The sequence below is a fragment of the Ranitomeya imitator genome, chromosome 5 (genome assembly GCF_032444005.1).
Source record: "Ranitomeya imitator isolate aRanImi1 chromosome 5, aRanImi1.pri, whole genome shotgun sequence".
NCBI lineage: Eukaryota > Metazoa > Chordata > Amphibia > Anura > Dendrobatidae > Ranitomeya > Ranitomeya imitator.
The window spans coordinates 100118646-100145419 of NC_091286.1; the positions used below are offsets into that span (position 1 = coordinate 100118646).

The following is a 26774-nucleotide window of genomic DNA, read 5'->3' on the forward strand; positions in this document are numbered from 1 at the left end:
AAGGAAAGCAAAAATCAAGATGCCAGATTTGCCTTTGCAAAATAAAAGTACTCATATGGCTAAGATAATTGAAAAATAATTGTGGTATGGCTCTTGGAACAAGAGGATGGAAAACCATGACAGGCATAATGTTCATTGAAATATTCACTTTGTGCTTCATCCTTATATTAGGCTTATCACATTTTCCTATATATAAGTACATTTTTTTAACAATTCAGGATCTCATCTCAATGAAAGTAAAAAAAAAAAAACAGGTATATATTTTTACAAGATTGTACACAACTCATTTTGAGGTGGGTACTTGCATCTTTCAGTTCCTTAGCTGCTGCCTCTAAACTTCACTGTATCCACTAATTTCCTTGAGGTACATTTGTAACATCAAAACAAGATTTCCTAATATAATTAATATATTTTATTTATTTGAAGTGTGTGCATTTGAGAAAATAGGCGAGAACAGATATGGATGAAAACAAAGTCTCTATTCCTGCTCCCTACCATGGCCCTAAAATACAGATATGTGATGTAGTTATCATAAGTACTTAATCAGAGGGCCTGATTAGTCTAGACTGATGCTGTTCACACTGATTTTGATGAGGGGGCATGCTGGAGTCAGATGCTCCTAATTTATGTGTCAGGACGATCGGACAAGTATACCTCTGTGTGCGCCTCGCCACAAAACATACTGCAGTTAGTCATGAATTTGACGAGTGGTGGTCTCCACGATCCTGTCCCACCTCAGCTCTGCTCATTTTGTCAGAGCTGGAAAAAACTGTTGTGAGAAAGACAAAAGTAGCAAACTTTTGTCACAACTCCCAATTGTGCCTAAATTTCTGACTTTTCAAAGTTTTTACTCTGGCTTGCGTGAAGGCTTTGATGCATCACGTCCCTTGGCTAGAGAATCTTAAAATGTGCAAGATTATAAAAGTGGTTTATGTTGTTAGATAACTCTGTCTAATTTTAAAACTGCATAGTCTATATTTGCAGCACCTATTTTAAGGTTTACTTTGCTCCAAAAACTTGTACCAAAATTGTGGTACATTGTTTCACATTACACTACACCCTTTTTGGGTCAACCATGTTCCTTTCAACAAGACAGCCCCCCCCCTTGTCAGACAAAGCACAAAAAGTATCTAAAATACATATTATATGGGGCAGCATGGTAGCCCAGTGGTTAGCATAGTGGTTAGCATAGTGGCTTGACAATGCTGGAGTGTTGGGTTCAGAAACCACCAGGGACAGCATCTGCATATTCTCCCCATTTTCACCCCAATTCTGGTGCATTTAGTTTCTTAAATGGAACCGGTCACAAGAAAAAATGCTATAAACCTCCAGATTTGGGGTTAATTTGCAGGTTAATAGTGTTCTAAAGCTGCCCGTACATAGAGCTCTGCTGCCTGGAGAAAATTAACTTTATTCCTCCCAGTAGCATTTGGTGATCAGTCACGGGGGTGGTGTCGGCACGGGTTCCGTCACCACTCTATACACAGAGCGTTGACTGAACCAGCACTGGTCGCAGCTCTATGAATGAAACCCGAAAGCTGCTGGGAAGAATAAAGAAAGTTTCCTCCCGGCAGTGGGCTCCAAGTGCGGGTGCTGAGCAGGCTCAGAATGCTATTAGCATGAATATTAACCCCATATCTGCAAATTAATAGTATTTTTTATTCACATGACAGGTTTCCTTTAAATGTGCCTCATAGTTTTCTTTGCCCCTATCCTGTGTGATGGAATATGAGAAATTTGCCATCATTTATATCTTTGCTAAAAGTTGCAAATTGTGTCGCAACTTTACTGCTGTGCCCCCAAGATTGAATTGATATAAGCATAAAACATTGGTGCAATGTTTTGCAACATTTTACCTGAAAATATGATTTTTCATGCTAAAAAGTCACAAAGCAATCACAGAGACAGAAATATAGAGCGTTTCTGGTTTTGAGCAGAATTCATGATCTACGTGCAGTATTTTGTTGAATTTGCTGTAAAGAACAGCAGTGAATATCACAAAAATGAAAAAAGGTGAGTTAAAAAAAAACTTTGCAAATGATGAATTGGGCCTATCGTGTCTATAAGTGGCAAGCTGGTGGTTGTCATATTCAGCTTGTCAAAGGTTTTGCTTGTATGCTGCAATAATGTGTTGAATTTATATCATAAGAAACTGGAGCCCTTAACAAATTTAGCGGAATGGTAACAGTGGACACCTTCTATGATTTCCATGTACCAAAATAAGTCAGATAAACTTGGCTTTTTTTTAGTGACACGGCTCTTTTAATTCCAGTAGGCAAAACATTTGCAAAAAATTGGTCTTCCAATATATTTTGGAAAAATAAGACTTCTAAAGTGCTTTGTTATTGTAATGGTTTCTTTTATGTAAATTTTGAAAAACTATTATGTAGTCTATTGTTCCATTAACGTAATTAAATTTGGCATCCTGATCAATTGATGCCTGAATATCATCCAGTTCATTAATTACTAACTTCCGTCACATTGTGAATCAGTCTTCATAGACACTGAGTAGAAAATATATATTCGGTGAGAAATTTTCAGAAAATTGAAGCTCTATTTTTCAGTTAATTTGTTGTCAAAGTAATATGGAAATACCCAGGTCGCAATAACTATGGTCCATGGTTGTGTGAATTATAATCCACTGAGTTGTGGACTACTGATTAGAATGCAGTATGCATTATCAAGCATAATGACTAAATTACACCGACTTGTCTGATTATTCATTTTGGATGTCGCTGGCTTGCATTTCTGTTTTTCTTACATCGTTTATTTTTACTGCTTTTAGGATAATAAAAGCCATTAGGCAAATGTGACCTGCATTTTCCTCTACAACGGGAGCTACAGAAGCAAGGAAAACACACAAACTCAAAATATGGATGGTTTAATTGAACAGAACAGTGTGCTTATGCATAATAAAATCACGGAGGCCGGGAAAAGAAATGGCTTAATCAACACAAGAAATTTAATGGCGGAAAATAAGGAAGGAATGGTCTCGGTTTATCCAACTCCTCAATATCAGAGTCACATTGTTGGAAGTATTTCTTCTCAGACTGGCATGGACAACATAAAAAATGACCCAGTTCAACAACTCTTGGATCCTAACATGCTACAACAGACTGTGGAGTCTCACTATCGCCCCAATATCATTCTGTATTCTGAGAATGTCTTACGCTCTTGGGGCGAGAATGTCAGCACTGAGTGTTGTGAAACCACCTTTATTGAAGATAGATCACCAACCAAAGACAGTCTTGACTACCCAGATAGCAAGTTCATTGACCTATCGTCTGAAGATATCAAAATACACACTCTTTCCTATGATGTAGAAGAGGAGGAAGAATTCCAAGAGTTAGAGGTTAGTTTAACCATTTCAAGCCAGATGAAAAAATTGACAGTTTTATTAAAATTGATTCCACTAGGCTTTTCAGTTACATACACTTGAATCAGCTGCGTTATTTGCTAATCCATAAGAAAAGAAAAGAGTTTACTTATTTTTGATTTACTTTTCATGGCGACAGTGTTTTGGACTTTCATATTCAGGTAGACATTTTTAGGAATGCTGCATCTAACAATGATTTGGAAATATCTTACTGGTCTTATGTTGTCTTAGTATTTCCCTTATTCTTTTAAAGGGTTTTGTAAGAAAAAGGACCTCCAAATAGTTTACAGTTATTGAGGTTGTTTTCAGAGTAGGGGACTAAAAATATATTTTTATTAAAAATAAGTCATCTTGTTAGCAATGTCAAACATGTGCCAACATATTTCACAACTTTGTACAGAGATTGTCTTCATTCATATCAGTCCCTGTCTAACAGTTTACTTTTTCCATATTTTAGAACCTCACACAAGGGTCTATTTTAACAGAAGCCAATTGACCATTTAGTAAATTTTTATAGTTTGGAAGGAAATGCACACAAAACATTGGGCAAATATAGAAACTGCCAGCAAATGTTGTAAGCTGTTAGATTTCAACCCAGGACATGAGGTAGGTACATCAACATAGAGCTACCATGTTAGATTTAGCATCTAATGTGCTAAAAACAAAGACCTAAGGGATAACATTTCACTTTGTCCAGAGTGACATGACAGGCCTGGCATGCTAGTGTAAAGAGGCTTATATGCCATGCAATGCTCCCCTGGGAAATTTAAAAACAAAGGAGCATTTAGATTTGGCCTGGGTAGAACAGACTTGATATATGTGTGTTGTGTACATGAATACTAACCCAATTTCTGGCCAAATATTACTTGAATCCTGCATTTTTCATCAATTTTCTCTTCTGTGGGTTCTATTTTTCATTTTCATAGTTGTCTTTGAGCTAGTGGGTGGGGATTAGCTGCTATAATCTCACACATAAATAGTATATACAGAGAGATTCTTGCTCTTCTTTCTCTCTAACACACAGGGAAGCAGCTGCAGCATGTCCACTGTGAATCCAGCAGTGGAGTCAAATTTGGTAAACAATGTGGCACTATTGACCTAGGTCTGCCTGGTCTCTCAGTTGTCTCTGAGCTAGTGGGTGAAGATTATATAATCTCTCACATGAAAAGTACATACAGAGAGATTTTTGCCCTTCTTTCTCTGAAGCAGCTGCAGCATGTGCACTGTGAATCCAGCACTGGAGTCAAATAAATTGGATTATGGATGTGGCACTATTGACCTAGGTATGCCTGGTCTCTCAGAGTGCCAAGTACTCCTTACTTCTCCTCACCCTCCCTTCTCTATAGAGTTCAATAAGCACTGTAAATAGACCCCTCAGTGATCTTCAGTCTATTTTCATCAAATCTAAATAGAATGCCAGATTGAAGCTGTTTCTTAGACTGTATGATGAATTTAGGAGGCAGGGGGAGAGGAAGAAATGTCTCATGAGTGTAGAAATAAGCACGTTTCTTTGATAAGATATAAAACAAAGTTTCTTATATTTACCTCTGCTACTGAATTATTGCAAGTTTGTTAAAATGACAGTGACCATGTAAATCTTCTATTTTCTTTTAAATTTTACATGAATTTATCTTACATTCTTCATGCATGTATTTGTTTGTTTTTTTTATTATTAATTTCACAATATTAAGTTTTTGCAATTGGCCCATATATGCATACCACCAATTAGTAACAAACAAGGAAAATGCTTGTATGCCCTCCATTTGAATTACTTACGGCATACAGTTTATATCAGCAAACGTAAAATTGCCTTGAAGAAGGACTTCTCCCATCAAACTTTTTATCCTCTTAATATATTGCAGTCATCATTATTATATAGCACTGTGTACTTACAATTGCTCATTTTGCCTGTCTATCCAGATAATTTTTCTCTTTTCTCTGCTCTATGTAGAAACAGTACGTCTCTTGTCCCTGCATTTAACTTTCGCCTCTTCAACTCCGGACCAGGCTGCTCTCTCCTCCCTCTAACATTGACTTTTCAGTGACTCATTACTCACATAGGGAAATTGACCTCCTATTTTGACACATAGAGTTTAGCAGTATTCCGCCAGTGAGTTGTTAATCATGTGATGTCATAGACCTAATGGTAAAGAGAAGAATTAACTGGGTTGAAGGGCAAATTGAGCAATTGTAAGTACACAGTGGTATATAATATGATAATAGCAATATATTAAGTGGACAAAAACTTTGATGGGAGCAGTGCTTCTTTAAACTAGCTCTGATCAATTTTATACAGTCATTCACTGCTTATTTTGAGCAGAAATCTTCGAATACGAATAAGCCTTAACTGACTTCTTCCCCCTGTGCCGCAACAAAACCAATTTTTTAATCAGGTTTAAAATCCTTGCACAAATCATAGTGATGTCTAACGATTTCTTCATAATTGGTCTAACCATATATACGGATGTAGCAATTGCTAAAGCAACCACCCTCGTGTATGTTTTTAATATAGTAAGTGACTTAGCTTTTTCAGTTGCATATAGCATAGACGCACCACGCCACTCTACTGATGGAATATGATGCAGTAGTTGAGCTGGCAGTTGTTATGCATGTAAAGAATATCTATCTAATTCTGTAGCACAATATCCAAGACAGATACGCTGTATGGCAATAACATTGAGGCACATTGCCTTTAGCATTGGGACACATCTTTTAATCACTGAATTTAGTTTTTTAATTCAATCCCATTATCACAAGTGCATAAAATCCAGTCCCTTACCATGCAGTCCGCCTTTACTATCTTAAGTAAAAAATGATTTGCTTTAAAGAGCTCGCAGAATTTGATCATGGTACTGAAATAGGATGTCACCGTTGTAACAAGTCAGATCATAAAATTTGTTACCTACAAAATATTCGCTGAATGCTGCTGCACATAGTTTATAAAAGTCACCAATGCTCTGCTGACTTAATAACTGCAGAGATCGCATCTTCCTCTGTCAACAACATCAACACAAAAACTGTACACTGAGAGCTTCATGGCATGGTTTTTCATAGCCAAAAAGCTTCAGACAAGCCTTACATCACCAAGGACAATGTCACAATTCAAAGTATCAAGGGGTGTTAAGCATGGTATCACTGAATGGCAATGTTACCTGCTAGACTGTATTGTGTCAACTGTATAGTTTTGTAGATGATGGTCAATACTATGAGGTTGTTTATTAAGGTTTAGCTTTTTTAAAGTGAAGGGAATTCTTAATGCTTCAATGTACCAAGACATTTTGGACACTTGTATTCTTCTAAATTTGTGGAACACTTTCTATTCCTACATGACTGTTCCACTGGCATAAAGCAAGGTCCATAAAGAAATGTTAGACTGCGTTATGTGTTGAAAATTGTCTGGTGCACAAAGATCCCTGATCTTAACTCCGTTGGGATGAAATAGAACAGAGATTATAATCCAGGTCCTCATGTCGAGCATCAGTATCTCATTTCGCCTCTATCCCCTGATGACGCCAGGTCTCCAGTGAAACATGTCATGGAGGCTTTTTTATATGCATTGGTAAGTTGTGTAGGGTCACTCTGAAGGGAATTAGGTAGCGGTTGCACCAAGATATCCCAATAAACCGTGGTACAGGGCAATGAATATGAGCAATGGGACAAGCACAAAGATCAGTAAGAGATAGGACATAATTGAAATGCTCGTTATACACACTGACCTTTGTTTAATTTTAAATTAATTATTTCTTAAGTGGTTAAATAAAAATAATTTTTTAAGGTCTTTAGATGGGGTTTTTTGTTGCCTTAGACAAATTGTAATTAGTCAACATCAGTATCTAACCCCATAAATATTCTTTTGGGGAAAAGGGCAAAAATTCCCAGAGACACACTGCAGAATCTTGTAGAAAGCTTTTCCAGGAAAATGAAAGCTGTTATAGCTTCAAAGGAGGACCAATTCATGATGAAACCTATAGATTTTGAATGGGATGTCACAAAGCTCCCACAAGTACATAGAGTAGGTGCCTCAATACTTTTGTGCATGTAACGTAAATATTTTTTAGGTAATAATGCATTCTTATAGTGATGGGCATTACCCACATACAGTACAGACCAAAAGTTTGTACACACCTTCTCATTTAAAGATTTTTCGGTATTTTCATGACTATGAAAATTGCACATTCACACTGAAGGCATCAAAACTATGAAATAACACATGTTGAATTATATACTTAGCAAAAAAGTGTGAAACAACTGAAATTATGTCTTATATTCTAGGTTCTTCAAAGTAGCCACCTTTTGCTTTGATGACTGCTTTGCACACTCTTTGCATTCTCTTCAAGAGGTAGTCACCGGGAATGGTCTTCCAACAATCTTGAAGGAGTTCCCAGAGATGCTTAGCACTTGTTGGCCCTTTTGCCTTCACTCTGCGGTCCAGCTCACCCCAAACCATCTCGATTGGGTTCAGGTCTGGAGACTGTGGAGGCCACGGCACCTGGCGTAGCACCCCATCACTCTCCTTCTTGGTCAAATAGCCCTTACACAGCCTGGAGGTGTGTTTGAGGTCATTGTCCTGTTGAAAAATAAATGATTGTCCAACTAAACGCAAACCTGATGGAATAGCATGCCGCTGCAAGATGCTGTGGTAGCCATGCTGGTTCGGTATACCTTAATTTTTTAATAAATCCCCAACAGTGTCACCAGCAAATTACCATCACACCTCCTCCTCCATGCTTCACGGTGAGAACCAGGCATGTAGAGTCCATCCGTTCACTTTTTCTGCGTTGCACAAAGACACGGTGTTAGGGGTCGAGTTCCCGCTTCTGCACAGGGGGAATCTCGAGCCACTTCCGCTGCGGTCTCCCATTCTTGTCCAGCCGCAGTGGAGCCTGCTCAGCAAGGACGTCGGTCCCAGCGTCTTGCTCATTCTCACTCTGTTCTGAGAGTTAGTGCTGCTTCTCCAGTCTCTGCCTTTAAAGTCAGTGCTGGTCAGCAGCGAGCGGACTTCTCTGGGACTAAGTCCTTGTCTGCATGTACTGAGCATGCCCAGCGTAAGGTCTCCCGTTGGAGATCGAGGGTCATGTGCTCAGGCTCTGCAGCACATTCCATTGGTCCTCTTGGCAGGTCCTAGAAGGGCAAAAGTGCTGTGGCCACTTCCTGTGCTGCTGCTATATAAACTGCGCATGACCGCACGGCCATGCGCTAGTATTGTCTTACAATTGCTTATGTGTGTATGTTGTGAGTGCAAGTCGTCCTTGGAAACCCCTACCCTATTGAATGTCTGTTCGCGGAAGGTGTATGGCTGCTACCTAGCGCCCGACTTAGCCTACAGCACTAACACACATCACAGCGTCCTGTAGCTGTGCCTGCCAGTACGGCGCCGTGCGCCTGCCTTGCGCTTTCCATACCCGAGTCTGGGTGGTTAGTGGCGTCCGTTAGTGCGGCATCGCTCGCACTCTTGTGCACATAGATTGCTTAAGGTTCTCTACACACCCAGTTGCGGTGTTACGCCAGCAAGGGTCTAATCGGGCTCCAATCCCTTCTGGGGTTAAGTCCGCTGACCACTTGCTCGCGCACTAGTGCGGTACTGCGGTCCTGTGAATTAACAGGATCGCTTTCTTCACGCTGGGTGAGGTTTAACCCACGCGTGTATACTTTAGTGTACCGCCATATTGTCTGCTAATTGCTAGCAGCAGGTTCTCACCTGCACGGTGGACCCCGGACTGCGAACGCACCTTTATCATCTGTCTTGGTGCGTTCCGCCAGTCCTAACAGAATACTAGCGCCAGGGTCTGGCTAGTAAAATGGCGGACGATCAGCGTTTACAGCGGTACATCCAGCAGCTGGAGGGAAGGTTGGCGGCTTTTGAGCGTTCAACCTCAGCTGTGGATGTTACTGCTGTCGCTGTTCAGGCTGCAAGTGTGGCTGCAGCTACCTTGTCCACTGCCGCTCCTGTACCGACGCTATCTCGCCTCCCGCTACCAGAGAAATTTTCTGGTGACAGTAAGTCCTGTAGGGGTTTCGTGAGTCAGTGCTCAATACATCTCGAGCTTCTGGCCTCTCGTTTCCCTACAGAGCGGGCTAAGGTGGGCTTTATAATTTCCTTATTGTCGGACAGGGCGTTGCAGTGGGCTACGCCGCTGTGGGAGCGTGGCGATCATGTGGTGCAGAGTGCTCCGTTATTCCTGAGCACTCTGAAACAGGTCTTTCTAGGACCTCGTGTCACCCATGACACGGCGCTCCAACTGTTGGCACTGACTCAGGGCTCGTCCTTGGTCAGCCTTTTTGCCGTCCATTTCCGCACTCTGGCATCTGAGCTGGAGTGGTCGGATAAAGCCCTTATCCCTATATTTTGGAGGGGGCTGGCTGACCACGTTAAGGACGCTCTGGCCACTAGGGAGATTCCCGCCACACTGGAGGAGTTAATAGCAGTATCTACTCGCATTGACCGCCGTTTTCACGAGCGGAGGTTAGAGCGAGCCCAGTGTAGGCAGAGGTTTCGGCTGGCTCCCACCTTCGCCAAACCTTTGGAATCTCCAGTTCAGGCTCCTGAGTTCCAGGAACCTAAGGTGGTGTCACGAGCGGGATCTAAGTCCCAGACTGCTCGTGCACTCCAGGGTTGCCAGGTTTGCCAACAGTCAGGACATCTTGCCACCAGATGTCATCAGCGGTCGAGGAAACGTCAGCGTCTAGTGGTAGTAGGTGGAGGTGCACTAGACACTGCGACGTTTGCCTCCAAATTGTCCTTTAAGGGGACAATTACCTTTGGCTCATCCTCCCACTCGGTAGACCTCTGCGTGGATTCTGGGGCGGAGGGCAATTTTATGTCTTCTGCCTTCGCCCAACGTCACGCAATACCCCTGGTTATGCTATCCCAACCAGTAACGGTACGAGTGGTGAATGGGTCGACACTCCCCGCACAGATAACACATCAGACCATCCCTGTTACTCTGTCCCTGTCGCCATCCCATCAGGAGATTATTTCTCTACTCGTCATTCCTGAGGGTATTGATGAGGTCCTGTTGGGGATACCTTGGCTACGGTACCACTCTCCTCACATCGAGTGGTCCTCAGGCAGAATTCTGGGATGGGGTGAATCATGTGGGGGTAGGTGTCACCGAGAGTGCGTTCAGGTTGCTACTACTGAGGTACCCGCAGATCTATCCTCTCTCCCCAAGCAATATTGGTCTTATGCAGACGTGTTCTCCAAGAAGGCGGCGGAGACCCTTCCGCCCCATCGCCCCTATGACTGTCCTATCGATCTCTTGCCTGGTGCTGAGCCTCCCCGGGGTCGAGTCTATCCATTATCTCTCCCGGAAACAGAGGCAATGTCTCAGTACATACAAGAGAATCTGGCAAGAGGGTTCATTAGGAAGTCAGTGTCACCTGCTGGGGCAGGGTTCTTCTTTGTGCAGAAGAAGAATGGAGAACTACGTCCATGCATAGACTACAGGGGTCTTAATGCTATCACAGTTAAGAACAAGTACCCTTTGCCGTTGATATCTGAGCTTTTCGATAGGCTTCGGGGAGCTAGAGTGTTTACGAAACTAGATCTGCGGGGTGCTTACAACCTGATTCGCATCCGTGAGGGGGACGAGTGGAAAACGGCATTTAACACCAGAGATGGGCACTATGAGTATCTGGTGATGCCCTTCGGGCTCTGTAATGCACCTGCCGTTTTTCAAGACTTTGTCAACGACATCTTCCGGGATATGCTTTCCACCTCGGTTGTAGTCTATCTGGATGATATTCTCATCTTTTCTCCAGATATTGACTCCCACCGGAGAGATGTTGGCAGAGTCTTCGACCTCCTACGGGCAAACTCTCTTTACGCAAAGTTGGAGAAGTGTGTGTTTGAGCAGGAGTCCTTACCTTTCCTGGGCTATATCATCTCCGCCCAGGGATTGGCTATGGATCCTGCCAAACTACAGGCTGTGATGGACTGGCAAGAGCCCCATTCTCTTAAAGCAGTGCAGCGCTTTATGGGGTTCATAAACTATTACCGCCAGTTCATTCCCCACTTCTCAACTCTGGTGGCTCCCTTGGTAGCCCTCACCAAGAAGGGAGCGAATCCCAAATTGTGGTCGGAAGAGGTCTCCAAGGCCTTCACTTCTATTAAGTCCCACTTTGCTAGCGCTCCCATCTTACATCGTCCCGATGTGGATAAGCCATTCCTACTGGAGGTGGATGCCTCGTCCGTTGGTGCTGGAGCAGTCCTCTACCAAAAGGATGCTCAAGGTCGGAAGCATCCATGCTTCTTCTTCTCCAAGACCTTCACGCCAGCGGAGAGGAACTACTCCATCGGGGACAGGGAGTTGCTAGCAATGAAGTTGGCCTTTTCGGAGTGGAGACACCTTCTGGAAGGTGCGCGGTTTCCCTTCCAAGTTTACACGGACCACAAAAATTTGGTCTATTTGCAGACAGCCCAGCGGCTAAATTCTCGCCAGGCCAGATGGTCCCTGTTCTTCTCCCGGTTCCACTTTTCCCTTCATTATCTCGCCGGGGAGAAGAATATCCGTGCTGACGCTCTCTCTCGCTCCCTTATGTCAACTGAGGAGGAGGAAGAGGAGCCTCGGCTTATTGTCCCTTCCGAGAGCCTGAGAACCGTGGCGCCGGTATCGCTAGAGTCTGTGCCTCCGGGCAAGACTTTTGTGCCCATTAATTTGCGACCGGAGGTTCTCTCTTGGGCTCATTCGTCCAGGGTGGGTGGACACTTTGGGACAAAGAGGACATCTGAGCTACTGGCGAGGACGTACTGGTGGCCGCATATGGTCCGGGATGTCAGGGATTATGTTCTGGCATGTGTCTCCTGCGCCAAAAATAAATCTCCGCGTCAAAGGCCAGCTGGTTTGCTCTATCCCTTGCCGGTGGCAGATAGGCCCTGGGAGATGGTCGGGATGGACTTTGTTGTGGGTTTGCCCAAGTCTCGCGGCTGTACCATCAATTGGGTCATCACCGATCATTTCTCAAAAATGGTGCATTTGGTGCCGCTGCCGCAGTTACCTTCTGCACGGGCCTTGGCAGCGTTGTTCATCAGACATATCTTCCGCCTACATGGTATGCCAGACAAAATTGTCAGTGACCGGGGTCCCCAGTTTGCGTCTCGGTTCTGGAGAGAGCTCTGTCGTCTTCTCAGTATTGAGTTGAATCTCTCTTCCGCTTATCATCCCGAGACGAATGGGTTGGTAGAGAGGGCCAACCAGACCTTGGTCACATACCTGCGACATTTTGTTTCAGCCAGGCAGGATGACTGGGCATCCTTGCTATCATGGGCAGAGTTTGCACTGAACAACGCCGTTGCCAACTCCACTGGACAAACCCCATTCCTCCTCAACTATGGTCAGCATCCACGGGTACCTGTGCCTATGCCCGTGTCTTCCGCCGACTCCAGGGTGGCAGACTGGGCTGTGGAGGCACGGGATATTTGGGACCGCACTCAGGATGCCATTCGGGCCTCTAAGGAGAGAATGAGGTCCTCCGCTGATGCTCATCGGCGCCCCGCCCCGACCTTTGCTCCTGGCGACTTGGTGTGGCTCTCCGCCCGTAACATCAGGCTGCGAGTTGAGTCCACTAAATTTGCTCCTCGCTACTTGGGTCCATTCAAGGTCCTCGAGCAGGTTAATCCTGTGGTCTATCGTTTGGCCCTTCCGCCACGCCTGGGTATCACCGACACCTTTCATGTGTCCCTCTTGAAACCCGTGTATATGTCCCGCTTTTCCGAGTCATCTGCTGGGACATCGGGTTCGTCTACGGACGATTATGAGGTGAACGCTATTTTGGGGTGCAAGGTGGTGCGTGGTAAAAAATTTTATTTGGTGGACTGGAAGGGTTATGGCCCCGAGGACAGGTCCTGGGAGCCTGTTGAGCACATTCGGGCCCCGCAGCTCATTGCTGCCTTTGAACGTAGCGAGGCCCAAGGAGGGGGGGGCCCTAGGAGGGGGGGTAATGTTAGGGGTCGAGTTCCCGCTTCTGCACAGGGGGAATCTCGAGCCACTTCCGCTGCGGTCTCCCATTCTTGTCCAGCCGCAGTGGAGCCTGCTCAACAAGGACGTCGGTCCCAGCGTCTTGCTCATTCTCACTCTGTTCTGAGAGTTAGTGCTGCTTCTCCAGTCTCTGCCTTTAAAGTCAGTGCTGGTCAGCAGCGAGCGGACTTCTCTGGGACTAAGTCCTTGTCTGCATGTACTGAGCATGCCCAGCGTAAGGTCTCCCGTTGGAGATCGAGGGTCATGTGCTCAGGCTCTGCAGCACATTCCATTGGTCCTCTTGGCAGGTCCTAGAAGGGCAAAAGTGCTGTGGCCACTTCCTGTGCTGCTGCTATATAAACTGCGCATGACCGCACGGCCATGCGCTAGTATTGTCTTACAATTGCTTATGTGTGTATGTTGTGAGTGCAAGTCGTCCTTGGAAACCCCTACCCTATTGAATGTCTGTTCGCGGAAGGTGTATGGCAGCTACCTAGCGCCCGACTTAGCCTACAGCACTAACACACATCACAGCGTCCTGTAGCTGTGCCTGCCAGTACGGCGCCGTGCGCCTGCCTTGCGCTTTCCATACCCGAGTCTGGGTGGTTAGTGGCATCCGTTAGTGCGGCATCGCTCGCACTCTTGTGCACATAGATTGCTTAAGGTTCTCTACACACCCAGTTGCGGTGTTACGCCAGCAAGGGTCTAATCGGGCTCCAATCCCTTCTGGGGTTAAGTCCGCTGACCACTTGCTCGCGCACTAGTGCGGTACTGCGGTCCTGTGAATTAACAGGATCGCTTTCTTCACGCTGGGTGAGGTTTAACCCACGCGTGTATACTTTAGTGTACCGCCATATTGTCTGCTAATTGCTAGCAGCAGGTTCTCACCTGCACGGTGGACCCCGGACTGCGAACGCACCTTTATCATCTGTCTTGGTGCGTTCCGCCAGTCCTAACACACGGTGGTTGGAACCAAAGATCTCAAATTTGGACTCATCAGACCAAAGCACAGATTTCCACTGGTCTATTGTCCATTCCTTGTGTGCTTTAGCCCAAACAAGTCTCTTCTGCTTGTTGCCTGTCCTTAGCAGTGGTTTCCTAGCAGCTATTTTACCATGAAGGCCTGCCGCACAAAGTCTCCTCTTAACAGTTGTTGTAGAGATGTGTCTGCTGCTAGAACTGTGTGGCATTGACCTGGTCTCTAATCTGAGCTGCTGTTACCCTGCGATTTCTGAGGCTGGTGACTCGGATAAACTTATCCTCAGAAGCAGAGGTGACTCTTGGTCTTCCTTTCCTGGGGCAGTCCTCATGTGAGCCAGTTTCTTTGTAGCGCTTGATGGTTTTTGCCACTGCACTTGGGGACACTTTCAAAGTTTTCCCTATTTTTGGGACTGACTGACCTTCATTTCTTAAAGTAATGATGGCCACTCCTTATTCTTTACTTAGCTCATTTTTTCTTGCCACAATACAAATTCTAACAGTTTATTCAGTAGGACTATCAGCTGTATATCCACCAGACTTCTGCACAGCACAACTGATGGTCCCAACCCCATTTATAAGGCAAGAAATCCCACTTAATAAACCTGACAGGGCACACCTGTGAATTGAAAACCATTCCCGGTGACTACCTCTTGAAGCTCGTCAAGAGAATGCCAAGAGTGTGCAAAGCAGTCATCAAAGCAAAAGGTGGCTACTTTGAAGAACCTAGAATATAAGACATAATTTCAGTTGTTTCACACTTTTTTGTTAAGTATATAATTCCACATGTGTTAATTCATAGTTTTGATGCTTTCAGTGTGAATGTACAATTTTCATAGTCATGAAAATACAGAAAAATCTTTAAATGAGAAGGTGTGTCCAAATTTTTGGTCTGTACTGTATATTCCTTACTTTGAGAGTTATTTTGATGAAATCAGGTAACGGTTCACTGCTAACTACAAAAGAAAAAATAATCATTAAATAACTAATTAATCACATAAACAGTAAAAAAAGTGGCGTAATGAAATGTCACTTTCAGTTCTCATCATTCACCGCTTATATTTTGTCACACTTGTTTAACTTTGGTAATTTAGAAAGTCTGACTCTCACAGCGGATTCATTTCTAGAATGGAATAAGCAATATTTTACATGCCAGGCATCCTAATAGCCCTGGAAAATTGCAGATAGTCACCTTTACCTTTTTGTGTTATTTTGGTTTCTTTGCCAATGAGTTATTATTAGACTAGGTATATAAAAAAAAAGGTAGAGTCAGCTTACCAAGCCTTCTGATGATTCCCCTAAATCAGCCAATGCCTTACACGGATCTGAAGGAGTAGTCCAATGTACCACAACGAAAAAGAGAAAAATCCAGCAATAGGCGTGGGTGAACTAAAAAATAACTTTTATTCCATATTTTATGTATATCAATTGTCGGCACAAAGCTACATATGAACAGATCGAGGCGTTTCAATGTTAATCTTTATCAAGATCTCATAAAGATATTGATAAAGACTGTCATCGAAACACATAGATCTGTTCATATGTAGTTTTGTGCCCGACAATTGATATACGTGGATGGATATTTTAAATCTGGAATAAAAGTTATTTTTTAGTTCACCGACGCCTACGTTTACACGTCCCACTTCAGATCGGGCAGGAAAATACTATTATGGAGAGACTTTAAGAATTCTCACTAATTACAAATAAAGGTATTTGCATTTTCTAGTGCTGTAATTTTATTTCTAGTGTTTGCTTTCAATATTTTGATGTTCAAAATTGAAATATATCCTATGCATAAAATAAACTTAAAAATAAATAAAAATAAAAAACTGATAGTGTTTAAAAGGGGTTTATAGACACGAGATTTAGACTTAAATAGATAAATGCAATAGTACGTATGAAAATAAGAAACTTTATAATGTATCTTATCAGAGAAATCTGCCTCTTTGTCCTCCTGGACTGGTCCACTCATTTTCATATTTCTAAATACTGCGGTAGAATCTGCATTCAGTGAACAGAACACAGATTGTTACATTACTGAGATAGGAGATAGCAATTGCTGGTAAAAGGTATGAAAGAAGTAGCTCCGGCGTGTGAGGATTCTCCGGTGCCGAGAGTAGGTGGTCATCTGACTGCAAGTATGTCAGTTGTATACTCCTAGCCACATTCCGACGACTAGACAAGACTTGCATTAGGCAATGCGGTTTCCATCTAGTCGGTATGTGTCTGAAAGTCACGTACTTGTGGTTAGTGTTGTACTGAGGTGCCAAGGGCCCACCAGTAACCAAAACACCAGTGTCCCCCTTTTCAGCTACATGTAATTGTTCATTATCCTCAATCACAAATTTTTATAACAATGAACTGGGTAGATTGTTACTTGAATAAGATGCTGCCTTTGTCTGTACATAGCGACTCAAGTTTACTATACCTAGTACTGCTCATATAAGAAGTTGGTGGCCCCTCTTGCACAGGAGCCCTCCGGAGGATTCTCCTTTTCTCCTGTGAGCCAGTCCTGCTTGTGGTAATGTGCCCGCCACTCCCGACGCCAACACCGGAGAATCTTTTCAGCTCCTATTGCGCAGGATTTAAGGGTTCACAAGACTGTAGTCACATAGAGTACCAGCAGACTTGTGGCCTAAGGCCGGGAACCCCTTTATGTCCCCCACCCGCCAATATTATTATGATTACTCTGCTGACCATTTCCTAATCTAAACAACAGAGATGAAAACTAAGAACAAAAATGCGTTTGATACCTTGCCGCTCAAGAGGTTGGTACACAAAATGAGAATGCTTGGTCTGGGGGAAAATGTGTGTAAATGGGTTAGTAACTGGCTTAGTGATAGAAAGCAGAGGGTGGTTATAAATGGTATAGTCTCTAACTGGGTCGCTGTGACCAGTGGGGTACCGCAGGGGTCGATATTGGGACCTGTTCTCTTCAACATATTCATTAATGATCTGGTAGAAGGTTTACACAGTAAAATATCGATATTTGCAGATGATACAAAACTATGTAAAGCAGTTAATACAAGAGAAGATAGTATTCTGCTACAGATGGATCTGGATAAGTTGGAAACTTGGGCTGAAAGGTGGCAGATGAGGTTTAACAATGATAAATGTAAGGTTAGGGCGGAAAGAATCTGTTAGGGTGGTAAGAATCTGGAATTGCTTGCCTGAGGAGGTGGTGATGGCGAACTCAGTCGAGGGGTTCAAGAGAGGCCTGGATGTCTTCCTGGAGCAGAACAATATTGTATCATACAATTATTAGGTTCTGTAGAAGGACGTAGATCTGGGGATTTATTATGATGGAATATAGGCTGAACTGGATGGACAAATGTCTTTTTTCGGCCTTACTAACTATGTTACTATGTTACTATGAGATACAGTACAGCTTTAGCCTACTATGTGTGCTCCATTATGAAAACAGGAATATTTCAGCTTTTTTTTTATGGATAGTCACGAATAACATAAAAAACACAAATAAAAATGGCTTATTACTAAAGGCTGCCTTTTACCGCTCATGCATTTTACACCCCATTAGCAACTTATATGTTTTCTCTTGGATAATGGTTCAAAGCCTATAAACAGGAGAAAAAAAAGATTTCTTGCTGAATTTTTAGAATTCATTGTGAATAAGTAAAATATTATATGTTGTGCCTTTGGAGAAACTATAAAAGTAAACTTTATGATCCTAACAGGAAACTCTTGGCAATTTCATATCAGGATTAGGTAATATATGTAGAATTAGTCTGTAGCGCTACAATCAGAAGGAATGAATAAACCATTTCATGATTTTGATCCAAAAACGAGCAATTGTGTTTAAACCTGCAGGGAATCGGTGAATTAGACTTCTGTTTTACTGCCAGATATTGAAGAGTGAATCACAGTTTTCCTATTGTCATTTGTTGAAGTGTGACTTTTATGCTTTGTCTTCCGGGACTTGTGGAGCACAGTGGTACTGATAAACGTCTTCTTTAAAATGAATAATCATTGCAGGAGGGAGAGCCTTAGGCAAGTCTTTTCTATTGTACTGCAAAATGAAAAGGCTTGACATAGAGGTTTTTTTTTAGTATAGTACAATCAGTCGCAGTACATTGCTGGGACTATAGTACTAATCTGGAAACCAGTTATGACAGCCTCATTGAGCAAAGAGTTTAGGAATTGGCATTAAAAAAGTTGTTTTAATGCTCGAAGAAAAGAGAAAATCTGTTAGATTAAACTGCCAAGAGTGTACAGGTGAAGAATGGAGAGAAGAAAACAGACTATAGGATGGTAAGAGCCGAGAAAGGCTTGAGGCAGAAAATTAACTTGCACCGAATATAATTTGATCTACATAAAATGTGCTGTATTAAACATTTTGCAGTCTGTAGTCATATAGTATACAGCAAGAAATGAGAAAGGAAAAAATGCAGCACTCACCCACGGTCTTCATGAAAAATAGTGTGTCCTTTATTCAGCATAACAAGCCATACTGGACATAACGCGGCATCGGCAGGAGAGTATTAGGGAGCGGGAGTGAGGAGAGACCAGACGACGGCCATTTCGCTACGGCGCTTCTACGGGTCCATGGACTCTCCTCACTCCCGCTCCCTAATACTCTCCTGCCGATGCCGCGTTATGTCCAGTATGGCTTGTTATGCTGAATAAAGGACACACTATTTTTCATGAAGACCGTGGGTGAGTGCTGCATTTTTTCCTTTCTCGTTTCTTGCTGTTGGACTATATCTTGGATATGCATAGCACCTCCCTTCTTTCATGTGGAAACTCAGTTTGTCCTGCCTAAATAGATCACAGTTGCTGAGTCTCAATTGCTGGTCAGCTTGTTCAGTGCCGGTCACCCTTTGTTCTTATTGGAGAGGTGAATTCATATAGTATTTTAGTTTCTTCTTTTGTGCACTGTATTCATTTTTCCCATTTCTGGTGTGGTAATTAATTTTTTAATTGTTTTTATTCTCCAGTTTTAATTCCAATGTAAGTTAATTTTATTTCCTGTTTAACCATGTATTACAAGTTGTTACTAATTTTATTATTCTTCTTTACTTTCTTTTGGTATTTTTTACACCGCTTTTTAAAGGGTTATTCCAGTGAAACAAATTATCACCCATAGGGTTCGCTCACACGAGCCTATACTGTAACTCAGAAAAGTGTTATGCAATGTTTTATCGGATAGAACTCTGATCAATGTCATGCTATGCCCCCGCATGTTTTTTTTTCTACAGACTGAAAAAAATGCAGCAATCATGCGAGTGGCTCCAGAAATTGGATCTTGAGTACCCATTTAAGTCTATCGGTGCGTGTAAAACATGGGAGTGCGCTCGTATGTTATCCGAGTGCATCTCAATTCACCCGGACACAGACAATGGAGAAATGAAGTTCTTCATCTTGTTCACACCTGTCATACAATTCCCTCAGCAGAGAGAATCTTGTCACAGTAAAATGACACTCTGACCAAACTTGGATCATTAACATAATCAATATGATTGTGTCGGAAGACAAAATCATTGCTCGTGTAACCTCGGCCATATAGTGACTGCAGTTTCGGCTATCTTCATCAATACAATAAACTTTAAATCAAGCGGTAGAGCACATGATAAAACTGCATTCCATTTAACTACCTCTGAATTAGGCTCTGATAACACAAATATCATGGTAGGCTCATCAAAAAAGACTAATACCTCTAAAAATTTATTTTTATTAATCAAAAAGATTTTTAGAAAGCACAAAAATCAATAAGTGAAAATACCAAATGAAAAATAAACAAAGAATCTATTGCTGATCTATAGCCACTAGTTAATACAACAGCAGGGATACTAGATGGGCCTATTTGACCCTAATTGACCCTAGCTGAACCCCTGCCTATCAGCGGAGGTTGGCACCCTCTTGAGATGTAAATGGCACCCCCACTCAACGGAGGCTTGCCCTAAATTTCCTAGAAATCCCTATATAGGGGGGGAAAAAACACAAAAAACACACCACAATACAAACCCAAACCAAAGAATAACTGTGCTTTTTATGAAACACTTAATTTGAGCAGTCCAGGGAATAAAGATTTGGGCATAAAATAATACTAAACCATGGTGACAATGATAATTATAGGTACCAGAAAAAAACATAAACTAGATAAATGTCTTATTGGTAGCTGGATTGTTAGTATTTTATTAGGGGGAAGGACAAAGAAAGGGGGGGTGTTTATTTCTTACCCTCCACAATCCCTATTTTCATAGTCCCTTCCTGGCTGCGGAGGTTGGCACTGTATCACAACACGAAAAGTGGTGCCCCCGCTCAACGATGACTCACCCTTGAATACCCTAAGGCTCTCCCTTCATTTAATGCCCATAATGTGGGAATTCAGGGGTAGGGAAAATACGGGTTAGAGTCAAAATACCCAGGATGTATGTCTCTTACTGGACTGCCAGTTCATAGCCCCTTTATTCATATACAACCACTGCAAAATATCTGTGGGGCATAATACACAGTACAATTGTAATAAATTAAATATGACAAAGCTACGATACAATGTTCATTTTTGCTGCATAGCCACTTATAATACAAGACTCAGTTCAAAGGTTAAGTTGTTTGTCAAATCTAGACATATCAATGGTTAATTAGCCAGATTACCAAATCTATAAAAAAGGGTGAACAACCCAATTAGAATCCATTAATTGAGTGCCGCTACCACTACACTTTTGCTATAGCAGCCTATTTAAATAATGCCTCTTTGGTGCCTGGCTACAACCAGGCGTCATCTGAATCCCTGATGTTCTGAATGAACACTGAAGTTACCATGTTCCTCCTAAGGAAGGAAGTTACCATGTTCCTCCTAACTTACATCATGGGAGTAAAACGCGTCGAGGCGTTGCTTATCTAGCATGATTAAGCTAAGTCTTATTCTGAAATTATTATCAGATTGCTGATTTGTTTGGGTATAGTGCAATAGAGGCATTATTTACAAAGGCTGCTATAGCAAAGGTGTAGTTGTAGCGGCACTCAAATAATTGATTCTAACTGGGTTGTTCACCCTTTTTTATAGATTTGGTAATCTGGCTAATTAACCATTGATATGTCTAGACTTGGTAAACAACTTAACCTTTGAACTAAGTCTTGTATTATAAGTGGCTATGCAGCAATAATGAACATTGTATTGTGGCTTTATCATACAGTGCCTTGTGAAAGTATTCGGCCCCCTTGAACTTTTCAACCTTTTCCCACATTGCTTCAAACATAAAGATACCAAATGTAAATTTTTGGTGAAGAATCAACAACAAGTGGAACACAATTGTGAAGTTGAACGAAAAGTCTAACCTCTATTGTTGGTAAAATATTTGAAGGGTTTCTGAGGGATGTTATTCTGGATTATCTCAATGAGAATAACTGTTTAACTCCATATCAGCATGGGTTTATGAGAAATCGCTCCTGTCAAACCAATCTAATCAGTTTTTATGAAGAGGTAAGCTATAGACTGGACCACGGTGAGTCATTGGACGTGGTATATCTCGATTTTTCCAAAGCGTTTGATACCGTGCCGCACAAGAGGTTGGTACACAAAATGAGAATGCTTGGTCTGGGGGAAAATGTGTGTAAATGGGTTAGTAACTGGCTTAGTGATAGAAAGCAGAGGGTGGTTATAAATGGTATAGTCTCTAACTGGGTCGCTGTGACCAGTGGGGTACCGCAGGGGTCAGTATTGGGACCTGTTCTCTTCAACATATTCATTAATGATCTGGTAGAAGGTTTACACAGTAAAATATCGATATTTGCAGATGATACAAAACTATGTAAAGCAGTTAATACAAGAGAAGATAGTATTCTGCTACAGATGGATCTGGATAAGTTGGAAACTTGGGCTGAAAGGTGGCAGATGAGGTTTAACAATGATAAATGTAAGGTTATACACATGGGAAGAGGGAATCAATATCACCATTACACACTGAACGGGAAACCACTGGGTAAATCTGACAGGGAGAAGGACTTGGGGATCCTAGTTAATGATAAACTTACCTGGAGCAGCCAGTGCCAGGCAGCAGCTGCCAAGGCAAACAGGATCATGGGGTGCATTAAAAGAGGTCTGGATACACATGATGAGAGCATTATACTGCCTCTGTACAAATCCCTAGTTAGACCGCACATGGAGTACTGTGTCCAGTTTTGGGCACCGGTGCTCAGGAAGGATATAATGGAACTAGAGAGAGTACAAAGGAGGGCAACAAAATTAATAAAGGGGATGGGAGAACTACAATACCCAGATAGATTAGCGAAATTAGGATTATTTAGTCTAGAAAAAAGACGACTGAGGGGCGATCTAATAACCATGTATAAGTATATAAGGGGACAATACAAATATCTCGCTGAGGATCTGTTTATACCAAGGAAGGTGACGGGCACAAGGGGGCATTCTTTGCGTCTGGAGGAGAGAAGGTTTTTCCACCAACATAGAAGAGGATTCTTTACTGTTAGGGCAGTGAGAATCTGGAATTGCTTGCCTGAGGAGGTGGTGATGGCGAACTCAGTCGAGGGGTTCAAGAGAGGCCTGGATGTCTTCCTGGAGCAGAACAATATTGTATCATACAATTATTAGGTTCTGTAGAAGGACGTAGATCTGGGTATTTATTATGATGGAATATAGGTTGAACTGGATGGACAAATGTCTTTTTTCGGCCTTACTAACTATGTTACTATGTTACTATGTTACTATGTATTGGTTATTTTAAATTGTTGTGGAAAATAAATAACTGAAAAGTGGGGCGTGCAATATTATTTGGCCCCTTTACTTTCAGTGGAGCAAACTCCCTCCAGAAGTTCATTGTGGATCTCTGAATGATCCAATGATGTGCGAAATGCCTAATGATGATAAATATAATCCACCTGTGTGTAATCAAGTCTCCGTATAAATGCACCTGCTCAGTGATAGTCTCAGGGTTCTGTTTGAAGCACAGAGAACATCGTGAAGACCAAGGAACACAACAGGCAGGTTCGTGAAACTGTTGTGGGGACGTTTAAAGCTGAATTTGGATACAAAATTATTTCCAAAACTTTAAACATCCCAAGGAGCACTGTTAAAGCGATCATATTGAAATGGAAGGAGTATCATACCACTGCAAATCTACCAAGACCTGGCCGTCCCTCTAAACTTTTATCTCAAACAAGGAGAAGACTGATCAGAGATGCAGCCAAGAGGCCCATGATCACTCTGGATGAACTGCAGAGATCTACAGCTGAGGTGGGACAGTATGTGCAGAGGACAACAATCAGTCGTACACTGCACAAATCTGGCCTTTATGGAAGAGTGGCAAGAAGAAAACCATTTCTCAAAGATATCCATAAAAAGTGTTGTTTAAAGTTTGCAAAAAGCCACCTGGGAGACACACCAAACATGTGGATGAAGGTGCTCTGGTCACATGAAAAAAAAAATTGAACTTTTTGGCAACAATACCAAATGATATGTTTGGAGTAAAGGCAACACAGCTCATCACCCTGAACACACCATCCACACTGTCAAACATGGTGGTGGCAGCATCATAGTTTGGGCCTGCTTTTCTTCAGTAGGGAAAGGGAAGATGGTTAAAATTGATGGGAAGATGGATGGAGCCAAATACAGGTCCATTCTTGAAGAAAACCTGTTGGAGTCTGCAAAAGACCTGAGACTGGGACAGAGATTTGTCTTCCAACAAGACATTGATCCCAAACATAAAGCAAAATCTACAATGGAATGGTTCACAAATAAACGTATCCAGATATTAGAATGGCCAAGTCAAAGTCCAGACCTCAATCCAATCGAGAATCTGTGGAAAGATCTGAACACTGCTGTTCACAAACGATCTCCATCAAACCACACTGAGCTCGAGTTGTTTGCCATGGAAGAATTGGTAAGAATTTCAGTCTCTCTATGTACAAAACTGATAGAGACATACACCAAGTGAATTGGAGCTGTAATTGCAGCAAAAGGTGGTGCAACAAAGTATTAAGTTAAAGGGGCCGAAAAATATTGCACGCCCCACTTTTCTGTTTTTGAATTTCCACAAAAATTTAAAATAACCAATAAATTTCGTTCAACTTCACAATTGTGTTCCACTTGTTGTTGATCCTTCAAAAAGTTTAAGGGGGCTGAATAATTTCGCAAGGCACAGTATTTAATTTATTATAATTGTACTGTGTATTATGCCCCACAGATAATATTTTGCAGTGGTTGTGTATGAATAAGGGGGCTATTAACTGGCAGTCCAATAAGAGACATATATCCTGGGTATTTTGACTCTAACCCGTATTTTCCCTGCCCCCACATTCCCACTTTATGGGCATTAAATAAAGGGAGAGCCTTAGAGTATTCAAGGGTAAGTCGTTGTTGAACGGGGGCACCATTTTGTGTGTTGTGATAGGGTGCCAACCTCTGCAGCTAGGAAGGGACTCTGAAAATAGGGATTGTGGAGGGTAAGAAATAAACAACCCCCAATTTTTGTCCTTCCCCCTAATAAAATACTAACAAACCAACTACCAATAAGACATTTATCTAGTTTATGTTTTTTTCTGGTATCTATAATTATCATTGTCACCGTGGTTTAGTATTATTTTATGCCCAAATCTTTATTCACTGGACTGCTCAAATTAAGTGTTTCATAAAAAGCACAGTTATTCCTTCGTTTGGCTTTGTATTGTGGTGTGTTTTTTGTGTTTTTTCCCCTATATAGGGATTTCTAGGGAATCTAGGGCCAGCCGCCATTGAGTGGGGGGTGCCATTTGCGTCTCAAGAGGGTGCCAACCTCCGCTGATAGGCAGGGGTTCAGCTAGGGTGGACTAGGGTCAAATAGGGTCCTTCTAGTATCGCTGCTGTTGTATTAACTAGTGGTTACAGATTTGCAATAGATTCTTTGTTTATTTTTCATTTGGTATTGTCACTTCTTGATTTTTGTGGTTTTTAAAAACTTTTTTGATTAACAAAAAGCAATTTTTAGAGGTATTAGTCTTTTTTGATGAGCCAATATTACAAATAATCCCAATAATCTTGATATATAATTTTTGAGCTACAAATATCATTGTAGTTATTTGTAATCTATCTATATAATCATCTAAGGGTCACTTCTGTCTGTTTTTCTGTCTGTCTGTCACAGAAATCCCATGTCGCTGATTGGTTGCGGCCGGCTGGCCATGACTAATCAGTGAAGGGCACAGTCCGGCTGCGAATTCGCCCTTCCCTACTCCCCTCCAGTCAGCGCCACCTCCCTACTCCCCTCCAGTCAGTGCCCCTATAGCGTTTTAGCAGTCCGTTAGACTTCGTTACACCGCGGCATAACGCGGTGTAACACAGTTCGTTAACACTGCTATTAACCCTGTGTGATCTATGCCTTCCTCTGGATCAACATGTTAGGGCATGTTAGGTTAGGATATGGGTTGAACTAGATGAACTTAAAGTCTTCTTTCAACATTAATAACTATGTTACTATGTTACTCTGTATGCAGCATCAATAGTAAAAAGATCTAATGTTAAAAATAGTAAAAAAATAAAACATCATTATTTTCTCACCTTCCGGCACCTTTCCCGCTCCTCGCAATGCTCTGGTCCCAAGAATGCATTTCAGCAATGACCGGAGATGACGTAGCGGTCTCGCAAGACCGCTACATCATCACGTGTTATTGCCGCAATGCATTCTTGGGACCGGAGCGTCGCGAGGAGCATCGCTAAACGCCTGGCCTGGATCCGGGGACTGCCGGTAGGTGAGTATATAACTATTACTTATTTTAATTCTTTTTTAAACAGGGATATGGAGCCCACATTGCTATATACTAAGTGGCATGTGTTATATACTGCGTGGGCTGTGTTGTATACTGCATGGCCAGTGTTATATACTACATCTCTGTGCTATATACTACGTGGCTGTGCAATATACTACATGGCTGGGCAATATACTGCGTGGCTGTGTTATATACTGCGTGGCTGTGTTATATGCTACGTGGGCTGTGTTATATACTACATGGGCTGTGTTATATACTGCATGGCCTGTGTTATATACTATGTCTCTGTGCTACATACTACGTGGGCCGTGCTACATACTACATGGATGTGCAATATACTACATGGCTGGGCAATATACTACGAGGCTGTGCTATATATTATGTGGCTGTGTTATATACTACTTGGGCTGTGCTATATACTACGTAGCTGTGCAATATGCTACGTGGGGTGTGTTATATACTACGTGGCTGTGTTATAAACTACATGGGCTGTGTTATATACTATGTGGTCTGTGTTATATACTACGTGAGCTGTGTTATATACTGCGTGGGCTGTGCTATATACTACTATACATATTCTAGAATACCCGATACGTTAAAATCGGGCCACCATCTAGTATAGCCATAAGAGCTAAAAAAAAGTCAATTTCAAATAGATCTATTAATATAATCTGCTAATTATAGCTTAGTGGATCGCTTTGCGCAAGCCCGGTCCACGATTCAGTCCAGTGCTCTCTGTTCAT

The 26774-nt window shown here is 42.2% G+C and overlaps 1 protein-coding gene across 2 annotated transcripts in view; it reads left to right on the forward strand.

The window, feature by feature from the left end:
• SYNDIG1 (synapse differentiation inducing 1) overlaps nucleotides 1–26774 on the forward strand; it is a 355181-nt gene that overhangs the window by 167112 nt on the left and 161295 nt on the right. For both annotated transcript variants that reach the window (XM_069768971.1, XM_069768972.1), the window contains exon 2: nucleotides 2786–3352. In XM_069768971.1, coding sequence (XP_069625072.1) covers nucleotides 2873–3352 — 480 coding nt within the window. In that variant the 5' untranslated portion in view covers nucleotides 2786–2872. The remainder of the gene's footprint in view (nucleotides 1–2785; nucleotides 3353–26774) is intronic.